Raw genomic sequence first — 11,143 nt, 5'->3', positions numbered from 1 at the left:
AAAAATCTAACTTATGTCAAAACAAAACAACATTCTGTAGCAAGTTCTAAAAAATTACATATGGCTCCTACATTTTCCGGCCCCTAATTGACTATGTATTAGCATATCAATTACACATTCAACTTAAATTGGAGCCATAAGATTCCAATAACTTAACATAACCTTTTGTTTGTTTTTTTTTTTTAAACTTGGGTTACAAAACAGTTTTCTAATAAACCCACTTTTGGTTCATTCTCCTTGCAATAAACACAACTTTGTAACTGGTCTTTGGATGATGCTTGTCTTTGTTTTGACTTCTGCACTCCGAACTGTCCCTTTGGAGTCTGGCATGACGTTGACTATCCTACCCAACACCCAAGAATTTCTCTGAGAAGATGAATCAGCAACTAAGACGATCAAAAAACTAACATGCAAACACATTGATGACAAAGCCCTTCATGAAAATGTACAATATGATTTATTAAATCAGGAGAATCCAATCTGTGCTGCTGTGACCCACTCCAGGGGAGTTTGACTGGGGCGTGTGTTTGTGTGTGTGTGTGTGTGGTGCTGGAGGGAGTGTACACCTGTCAAACAGTAAGTCAGGTGTCAGGGAGAAAACCTCTTGTGAAGCTGAAGAGAAGCTCTACACCATGGCTGAACAATTAGTTTTTTGTTTTTTTTATACAAACACTTTTATGCACGTTTTATTTTGCAGCTGCAGACAACAGTAGCAGTAAATGAATGAATGAACAAATAAACAGGTGGCAATTAAAAAAAAATACAGCTCTAGTCTATAGAATTACAGAAAATTAAGAAGGGTTTCAGATATCTGTGACTATTTTGAGAAAAAAAAAAGGTTCACAGTTTTTTTTTAAACATGCCCAATGTTTGAGTGACAGGACTGCGTGCGGCTCTTTTTCTGAAAGTATCAAGACATTTGGAGACACCTGACCCTCCCAAATCCTGAATCCTGTTTGCAACTGGTTGCCAAGAGTTGCAACCAAATGAGCAAATGAGCTAAAGAGACCAAACAGAAAGTAAGCCCCAGCTGCTGGCAGGACGAGCAGGAAGGTGAGTCGAGGCGACAGAACTCAAAGAAAGAAAGTGGTTTCCAAATTAAGTCTAAATTCCAGAATAAAAGAGTATGTTAGTCTAGATTCTTTTCTTTTCTTTTTGACAGAAATTGCTGTTATAATGATATCACAAGGAAACACTTGGATTCGAGGATGCCTTTACGTTCTACTTGTCACATCATGTGGACTAAAGGCTCAGAGTCACTGTCAAGGCAAAGGTATGTGACTGATGTGAGACACTACGTTTACACTGAGCCAAATACAGTTTAAATTATACATATATATATATATATATATATATATAAATTGGTTTTATAGTAACTTGTGGAACTTACAACAGCTGAACAATTGTAGTGTGACTACAAAGTACAGATGCTAACTTTGTTCTTTACAGCCATATTTGCTGTGTGTTTTTAGGATTAAATAATTTTAATATTGTTTGTCTTAAGCATTTGTAATGTATCTCACCAACGACCGGATGGATTTTAAGAACGCACAACATCTACAAATGATTATCTTTTAGAGTCAACACAATTCAAAATGGAAACCACAGCTAATAAAGCTTAGCCAACACATAAATGGCTTTACCATAGCTACTACCACATAAACCTTAGATAATTATTTGTAAATTTGACTGAAAGTCATCCTAAATGAACACAAACTCTTAATGACTGCTGAGCGTTACACACAAACTTAATAAAATCGTTTTAATAAATGTAATTATTGACTAACTAAAGCCAATATAAATTGTTTTACAGGCTCAACTTGTTCAAAGCAGCTGACACTCCTTTTAGTTGGAAAAACAGGCTCTGGAAAAAGTGCATCTGGAAACACCATTTTGGGCTACTCAGCCTTTAAAGAAAGGGTTTCAGCTGAGCCTGCGACGAAACGCTGTCAGAAACGACAGGTACAAGATGGAAACAGGAACATCGCTGTGATTGACTCCCCAGGGTTACTCGGCACAAGTAAAACACAAAAAGAAATCAAAGAAAGCCTAAAGGAGTGTGTCAGGCTGTCTTCTCCTGGATTCCATGCTTTACTGTTAGTCATAAATATCAAGTCAGGAGTCACAAAAGAGGAGCGGAATGCCATAAAATGGATCCAGGATAATTTTGGCTCTGAGGGCCTCTGTTACACAATAGTCCTGTTTACGCACGCTGACTCGCTGCGAGGTAAATCTGTGGATGACTTCATCGCAGGAAGCAAACCTCTAAAAGAGCTCATACACCAGTGTAGTGGAAGATACCATTCATTTATAAATGACCAAAGCAGCTCAAACCGAATCCAGGTCTCAGAACTTCTAGATAAAGTAGAAAAGATGGCGTCAAGCTATTTTGGGGGTTATTACATCGACGCTTCGTTCTTTATAGCACAGAAAGATCTTGAAGAGGAGAATAAAAAGACAAAGCAGGAAAAAGAAGAGCAGGAAGAGAGGGAACAGTGGAGATATGAGGAAGAGAGAGGTGGAACGAGAGACAGAGATCTATGAAAAAATGATGGGCTTCCCAGAAACATATTAATATTACATAAATTGCATTAATAGATGTAGACCAAAGAGAACATATTATTCTAGCGCTGTGGAACGCAGCATTTAACATAAAGGTACTCATTGCAAAATCTCAAAGTTTGGTCACAAAAAAATAAAAATAAAAATAATTAGATCATAAAGTCCACACAAAGTTTTTTTATATTGATGGTTAAGTGCACCATTTGCTAAAGTTCAGGATAACCTTTGTTGTGTTTTATTTTATGGTTTTTTAATGAGGACCTTTAAAAGAAGAGCTTAAGGAAAACTAGTTTCAGTTTTTAGTTTCAGCTAGTATCAGCAAGCCAGTTCTCTTTAAAAGTTTTAATAAGACTAGCTTTATTATTTTTTCATTGAACCAATGTTTGTTTCTTTCTTTTTGAAATCATGGTTTTTGACTTATTTGAAGACATTCCTGCTTTTTCGGAGCTTTTCTTTGTTTCATTGATGGGGAATTTTCTTCATTACACCGATGACGTGACACTGATGCAGCTTACAGTCACTGAACTGCCATCATTTTACACGGCTGAATGTAAAACACATTTTCACACCGTTTTAGAGGCTATACTGTTGAAATGTTTACATTTTAGCCACTGATACACACTTTGACTCCCAGATTCAAAATGTTATAACTTTAGATATCAAATGGGGAAAATAATTCTGATGAGACGTTTCATGCAACATTGTTCTTTAGCTGAATATCACTTTATAATTAAGTCTTTACAGTCTGTGGAACCAGTTTGTTTCTGTTTAGCAGCAAAACGTCTGCGTTAGTGACTTTACTGCAACTTTTTAAACTGTTATATTCACCTGCTCATGAGTTGAACAAGATATTTGTGGGTAAACATGATAATTACAAGGATTATATGAGTTAAGTTTGAATTTTTGACTGGTTTTACTTTTTCAGCATGTAGGGTTAATCTGAATATTTTGTAATTCCTTTTTTGTCAGCTTGGTTTGAAGATTAGAAAAGGTTTTGCTACTGATTAACGGGTGTTATGTGAAAACCAAAACTTCTTTTTGTTTGTTTTCAATAAAGTTTGAAAAGTTTGAAGAAAAAGTTGGAGTTGTCATTTGTTTTATTTTTCAATCTCTGTTTGGTAGGATGAAGCTATCTTACTAACCCAAAACATTACCCATACTTTGACAATTCGTGAATTATTATTATTATTATTATTATTATTATTATTATTATTATTATTATGTTTATTATTATTATTATTATTAGGCCTATGTTCAATTTCATTCCAGCAAAGCAACCAATCTTTCCAACTATGGTGGTCAAACTGTAAAAATGTTAAATTTAAGACCAAATCAAATACATTTTTTTTTCTGTTTAAGCCAAAATGTGTTGTATAAACTTAAGGAGATAGTTCAGACCTTTTAAAGTGGGGTTCTGTTTGGAAGCTATTATCATCTAATATCATGCTGGAGATACAGCAGCTTTTTGAATAAATAGAGATTAGCTCTGACAGCTGAGCTAAAGGCTAGTCCGAGCGGGGCCAAGACCACAGAGGACTGCTTCTGTCTAAAAGCAAATCCAGTCTCCAAAATGTCATCGAGGTTCATGCAAACACTAGTTCGAGCTTGCAAACACATTTAAATATTTGTGGAAAGTGAAACTGAAGTGGTTAGAGCTGTAACCTCCCAGCAATAAGGTTGCCAGAACGCATCTTGGCCTGGGGCCTTTCTGGGTGGAGTTCTGGGTGGAGTTTGCATTTTCTTTGCATGTTGCATGCTCTCATGTTCTGTGTGAGTTTACTGCAGGTACTCCGGTTTCCTCCCACAGACCAAAAACATCCATGTTAGGTTAACTAGTAACTCTTAAATTGTCCCTAGGTGTGAGTGAGAGCATGAATGGTTGTTTGTCTTGTTTGTCTCTATGTGTCCCTGCGATGGACTTTGCGACCTGTCCAGGGTGTCCCCCGCCTCTCGCACAGTGACTGCTGGAGACAAACACCAGCTCCCCGCAACCCGGAAAATGGATGGAAACTGAACTTGTTATAAAGATTTATAAAATAGTCTTTACATTCGCTGTCTTTACCCGCTTCTCCTTTCTGGGTCGCTGGGAGCTGGTGCCCATCTCCAGCAGTCTCTGCATGAATCACTATAAGATATTTAAGATTAGAGTTTTACGATGGCAGGAATCCACTTTGGTCTCGACCCTGCTTTGACTAGCTGTTAGCTGTTAACAGTTGTTGGAGTGAATCAGTGGCACTTTAATCATCCTTAAGAGTGACTTTTAGGGGAAAGTCTTCAGGGTGATGTTTGCTCCAAGGCACAAACACTCAGATCAGTCATTGGTGGGACGTCTAATATTTCCTGCTGCCTCGTAGGGAGCTTGTTTGTTTGGTCAGACACAAAAAGATTGTTTTTTTTTTTCTTCAAATGTAGATAACTTGATGCCTATTGGAGGAGATGTCAACAATAGAAGGATGTGGTGTAATCCAGGCACTGATTTATCTCCCACCTTTTAAAAAGACCTCGTAAAATCATCAGGGTGCAATCTAATCTAACTAAGAAGCCCAATATTTTCAGGTTTCTGTAACAGACTCTTTTCCTCCATTCAGGCCGACACACACAGCTCTGTTCAACACATTCAGAGCCGTGAACAGCCTCAGTCAGCATTCAAATATTCAGATGTGCTCTAAAGACAATAGAAGGAAATGGGAAGCCCCCAGCACGTAGCCAAGACCTCCAGAAGCTTTTCACAGCGAGAATTTGAACGTTTAGCCAACTTTACATGCGTTAATTCGAACTGCGTGAACACATTTAGTCTCCCAGGACAAGGAAAAGGTGATTCAAAGTGATGGCTGAAGGTAAGAGACTCTATTTAACTTACAGTAATCCTTAACAGCATTTATCTTTTGTAAGGAAACAGAATGATCTTACACTGTGACTCTGAAAGGAAGAGAATATGAATGAAATGTAGAGCTGATAATGATCACAGAGACTAAAAATGTGTTTTCTTTCTCATTGGTTTACCTTCGTCGTTAAAGAAATACAGCTGAGAGAAAAGAAGCCGAAAAGTCTGCCTCGGTCTGATGGGTGTGGTCTGTATAACTTTGATGGTATGTTCTTTGATTTTCACCATTTTTCCCCATTTCTATCAGTTATACGTTTATGTTTCAATGACACACTGTAGTGAGCAAAACAACGAATAAGTTAAACTGTTTTTTATTGTTGCCACTGTACATTAAGCTTGTTTTTTTTACTAGGTTTAGTACAAATTCTGCTTTGTCACATAGTGAAAAAAATACTTATCTGGAGTTTCTTCTGCATCGTTGCCACAAATCATGACTTCCTTATTTTTCTAGAGATTCGTATTTAAATAAATGGTGGTCAGATTTGTGTTGTTGGATTTTATATAGGCAAAGATGTTTTTGCACATGTCTTTGTGTGGTTGTGGGTCATAGACAACTAGATAAATTGTAATAAAACATTCAGAAGATAATCATTGGATGTAAATCAACATTGGATCCAATTCAGTATGATCCACACAGCCTACTGACATTAACCAACACAATAATGACTATAACTCCATTTTACAGATATTTATCTACAAACACAAAACTTACAAAAGGAATGCTTTATGTAAATCACCAAAAGTTGTTTTTGTTTCTACATTATTCACTTATACACACAAACTTGCCAAGTCTTGTAAACTTGTAAAGCATTCATTTCCTTTTTGATTCCTGTCACAGCTCTGGATTTGTCCGGAGGGCTGAGGATTGTCCTGGTGGGAAAGACTGGATCAGGGAAAAGTGCGACAGGAAACACCATCCTTGGGAGAACAGCCTTCAAAGAGGACCCGAGTCCCGTATCTGTGACCAAACACTGCGGGACGCAGAACGGGGAAGTGGATGGGATTCCGGTCCAAGTGATTGATACTCCAGGTCTGTTTGACACGGGCATTACAGAGGAGGAATTAAAGTCCAGAATAGAGGAGTGCGTCAAAATGTCAGTTCCTGGACCTCACGCCTTCCTGCTGGTGATCAGGCTTGGCGTCAGGTTCACAGAGGAGGAGAGAAACGCCGTGAAGTGGATCCAGGACAACTTTGGAGACGATGCCTCCATGTACACGATCATGCTGTTTACGTGTAAAGATCAAGCTAAAGCTGACAATGCCCTGAAGGAGTGCAAGGAGCTCCGGAGACTCTCGATCACTTTTGGACGCAGATACCACGCCTTCAACAACAACGACTCAGACGACCGCGTGCAGGTCTCGGAGCTGATCGGCATGATCAAAGAGATGATTCAGGATAACGGCGGGAAACACTACACCAACGAGATGTACGAGAAGGCCCAGAGGAAGCTGAGGGAGGAGGAAGAGCTGAGGAAAGCGGAAGAGGAAGAGAAGAAGAAGGAGGAGAGGAAAGTGTGGGATGCAGAGAGAGAGAAGCAGCAGAAAGAGAGAGAAAAGAAGAAACTAGTTAAAAGGAAGAACATCGGTGTGGCCTCGGCTGCTGCTGTCGTGTTGGTGTTTGCCGGCACGATCATAGCAGTGAGCGCTGAGAACACAGTAGCTCTGGCTTTAGGAACTCCTACACTTCTCCTCGGAGTGTTTTGTGGTATAGCTGCCATTTTAATATGGAAAGGCATAAAATGTAAACCTAAAAACAATAGTCCAGTTTAATCGGCGAGGTCATGTCTGTCAGTCTTCAATCTGTGAAACTGAAACTATAGTAGAAATGTTCTAAATCCACTCAGGATGTGCAGTAATGCATTGTTTCTGCATCTGAGAGCCAGACGTGATACTAATACTGATTATCAGACTTCTATAAAAGAACTGAGAAATTAGTTTTGAGTCAAAGCTGCGATAAGAAAATGTGAATTTAAAGATGACAGTAAATCAGTGGGCTAAAATGGAAACCTTTTACTTTTTCTGTTTCAATATTTCTCAGTTATTGGAATATTAGTAATACTTGGGGAAAAAAAAAGAATATGCTATAACAAAAATAATGTTAGAGCATGTTGTTTTAAATGATCTTTTCCACCTAATTTTACGCTGACATAAATTGTGTGCCAATTTGTTGAATAAAATTTCAGTGCAAATGAACGATTGCTTCTCATTTAAACTATGACGTGCTGTTTCCTGCGCTGCATTTTTAGCAACATTACAAGCTCAAAGGAAATACCAAACAATGGTCAACATCCAGCGACTTATCATGTTTGCCAAAGCCACTGAGACAGACAGATGGGGCCAAATTGTTATATAAATTCAGATATAAAGAAAACTTTAAAAGCTAAAGTAGAAAATGTGAAGAACAATCTATCAGTTACAAAGTAAATTTAGGCAGTGAAAACATGAACATGTGGGAAATAAATGTCACAGTGAGTTCAAACTTGTTTCGATTCAAAGCAAAGTGTTTCTGATAAACCAGTGTTTCAACAAAAGGTGGTGTTCACATGTTTCCGTGCTGGTAAGTCATTAAGAAGTTATTTGGGTCACATTTCTCTGAGATTAGACACAATGTTGTCTAACAGGAAGTGATTTATAGGAGCCGTCATGTTGTATTTTTGGAACAAGCACTCGTGATGTGGAGCTTTAAGTCCCGCCAACTCTCCTGCACACATTTATGGTGTTACATGACCTTACTTTTAAACATGAAATAACTTAAAGCTAAACACATTTCATCATCCATGAGACACTTGGATCAAAACCCCCATTGGTTTCTTCTCAACTCTTCTGTCTTTGTATATATTTTTGCTTCCTTTATACCGACCAGAGGAGTTTATTAAACTGACTGAGACAGTCACAGCCACAGCCACGAATAGCCGCCTGTGTCTCTGCACGGTCTTTTTTAAGTTCATAAGTTTATAAGTTTTGCTGGAACAGTTGTAAAGATGGCTGTATTTTCTAACATCTTGGCCAACTGCTTCTCAGCAGCAGCAGCAGAAGCAAATTAACTCCATTAAAGCTCACTGGCTTTTCCACATAAACATGTCCGCAACAGCTCCTGACCAATCACACAATGGCACAAACCCCTGTGAGAAAAAGTTGGGTCAGGGCTTTGTGTTGAAAACTGGTGGACAAAGCTACTACACAAACAAAAAGTGACACAATTTTCATCACGGAATGACATGAATGAGCGCCGACTTTGGTACTTCTCATGGAGTATGGGAAGACTTTAAGAGTGTGTTAGTAGTCCGAGACCTGCTACAGGGCAACGTCTCATTCATTTACACGGCGGTGGCAGGACATAAAATGTGTGCTTGTTGCTGGAAAGTGCTATATAAATAAATCTCACTTCACTTCACTTAAAAACAGCTGAAAAGTTTGTTCAGTCAAAAATCAGTGGCTCAAAAGCTCTCAGGAACCCAGTGTGTGCTTTAAGTCATTTTTAATCCTTTCTTGCATGCCATCAACTAAGACAGAAATCACAGAGTCCATTGTCTTCGGATACATTGATGATGACTGAAGTGTTACAGAGTTACAATCATAAAAAAAAAATATCAAGCCAGAGAAGACGGAAAGTCTAAAGCAAGATTAGGAAGCCATTAACTCTGCTCTCCTGCAGACAACAGAGTGCAACCAGAGCCCCCCCCCACTTACATACTTTTTAAGAATACAACACCTATAGTCTCCTGAAAAATAGCCTACTGACATCTCCGTCTGCAGCTGTACTTCATTTCCCTCAGGATTGGCTCCTTTCTTCTCCTGTCGCCAGACTCATCCCACTTCTCCTCACTGCCAGGGTATTTCTCTGTCCTTGCAGGTGGCAGTTCTGAATGTGCCAGTTCAGCTTCCTTCTATTATTTGTTTTTCGCCCATTTTGGCAGATTTATATTTGTGTACAGTGGTTCTTTGAAGACCGGTCTGGCAGGTTTGACGCCCTTATGCATGTCCGTGATGCTGCTCCTGGGTTCTTACACAAACGTATTCCAGTTTTTTATACAATACACAATTAAAACCAAACTTTTTTTGGCATATTTGAAAAAAAATCATCAAGTTTACTGATTAATGATTAAACTGCAGCATAATACATTACTATAAAAAGCAACAAGGATATGTGTTTAACAACAAATGTCTGATTATATGTTTCTCTTACATAGTACATTATTGTAATTACACAATTGTGCATATTGTGCATATTGTCTTTAGTGATTACATGATACAGTTTCATTAAACAACTAAAAAAAAACATTAAAGTTCAAACACTTCCCTTCATCTCTCTCTGGATGATTTATATACCGCCCCCCTGAAACACTGAGCACACACATCCTGCAGAGCAGGCATGCAGCCCCACAGCCCACCATCCATTAGGCCTTTAAAATGTTACTTTTCATATTTAATGCTTAAAAGCTTTAGTTGCTATTGCTTCTGCAACATTAGCTGCTGCTGCACCAGCAGCTGGATTAACAGCAACAACAGCCACAGTGGCTGCTATTGCTGCTCCCCCAATAAAATAAGGACCTTTAGACTCAATATTGTCTCTAACCCAGCGCCACCACAGTTTTCTCTGAGCTGCTTTATATATGCTGCTGGTATAATGCCCCCCATTTAGTTGCACTGTCTTGTCTATTTTTTCGAACAAATCAGCTACCTGAGTGTTATTTCCGACACATTTATTGTCAAACACAATATATCCAGCTTTACAGTCACTGGTAAGCTTTCTCAAATTAGGGCTTTTGTGCAGGTAACTCTCAATTGTTTCCTTGAGCTCATCTCCTCTGGTGAAAACAACTATTGTATACTATGAGGCTTCCTCACCAAAGTTTTCTGTGATCCACTGAACAGTATTTCTCTCCTCCTCTGTGAAGCGTGCATCCAGACGAATGACCAACAAAAAAATATGTGGTCCAGGCAGAGACAAATTGATACAGTTCTCTATTTCTGTTTTCAGCTCTTTCTCTTCAGTCGACGTACCAAAGATCCCAGGAGTGTCAATGACACTCACAGTTCGTTCATCAAAGTGTCCAGTTTCTCTTCTACATTCCTTCGTCAGAGATTCTGCAGACATTTCTGAATTAAAAACTTTCTGTTTCAGGATGGTGTTCCCTGTTGCACTTTTCCCTGATCCAGTTTTTCCAAGCAACACAATCCTCAGATCTTTGTCAACAGGAGAGCAGGAATCTGTCGACAAAGGTGATTACATGTTTGATTTAATTCAAAGTCTTGAGGGTTAAGTACATAATATGTGTTAACACAAAGTTAAAACACCGACCTGCAGCTGAGTTGGATGCCATCTTTTCATACAGCAGAGAAAACAAACACTAGAAAACATGAACCAAACCTGACTTTACACCACAATGATAGAGGTGTCCTTTGCACTACTTCCTTCTTTTTTTTCTTTCCATTCTAGCTCACCCCTCCCTCTTTCTGTCCTTCATTGAAACAACCATCCCAGTTTCCAGTAAAACGAAACTGAACCTGATTCCATCAGAACAGCCATTTCATAGAAAATTAAATCAATCAATCAATCAATCAAATTTTATTTGTATAGCACATTTCAGCAGCAAGGCATTTCAAGGTGCTTTACATAATTAAAAAACAAAATAAAAACAGCATGTGACAATGAATAAACAGTAAGAAAGAGACAAACATCAAAAACCCGCACTC

General features: G+C 38.5%; 3 protein-coding genes across 3 annotated transcripts; 2 read left to right on the top strand and 1 right to left on the bottom strand.

The window, feature by feature from the left end:
- Nucleotides 1–1,021: 1,021 nt before the first annotated feature.
- LOC108247951 (GTPase IMAP family member 9-like) lies at nt 1,022–2,666 on the top strand. The gene is made up of 3 exons (XM_017436385.3): nt 1,022–1,053; nt 1,163–1,273; nt 1,814–2,666. The coding sequence occupies exons 2-3, from the start codon at nt 1,177–1,179 to the stop codon at nt 2,542–2,544; spliced, it is 828 nt and encodes a 275-aa protein (XP_017291874.1). The 5' UTR covers nt 1,022–1,053; nt 1,163–1,176; the 3' UTR covers nt 2,545–2,666.
- Nucleotides 2,667–5,078: 2,412 nt separating this feature from the next.
- LOC108247950 (GTPase IMAP family member 7) lies at nt 5,079–7,639 on the top strand. The gene is made up of 3 exons (XM_017436384.3): nt 5,079–5,399; nt 5,580–5,651; nt 6,285–7,639. The coding sequence occupies exons 1-3, from the start codon at nt 5,390–5,392 to the stop codon at nt 7,214–7,216; spliced, it is 1,014 nt and encodes a 337-aa protein (XP_017291873.1). The 5' UTR covers nt 5,079–5,389; the 3' UTR covers nt 7,217–7,639.
- Nucleotides 7,640–8,907: 1,268 nt separating this feature from the next.
- On the bottom strand, nt 8,908–10,872 carry LOC108247941 (GTPase IMAP family member 2-like). The gene is given in 2 exon segments (XM_037974563.1): nt 8,908–10,657; nt 10,749–10,872. Coding segments are annotated over 2 exon segments (807 nt in total). The 5' UTR covers nt 10,771–10,872; the 3' UTR covers nt 8,908–9,872.
- Nucleotides 10,873–11,143: the final 271 nt, after the last annotated feature.

This window comes from Kryptolebias marmoratus, linkage group LG3 (assembly GCF_001649575.2).
Source record: "Kryptolebias marmoratus isolate JLee-2015 linkage group LG3, ASM164957v2, whole genome shotgun sequence".
In the NCBI taxonomy this organism is placed as follows: Eukaryota; Metazoa; Chordata; class Actinopteri; order Cyprinodontiformes; family Rivulidae; genus Kryptolebias; species Kryptolebias marmoratus.
Note: the sequence above shows the minus strand (reverse complement) of the source record. Positions and strands in the feature narration are given on the sequence as shown.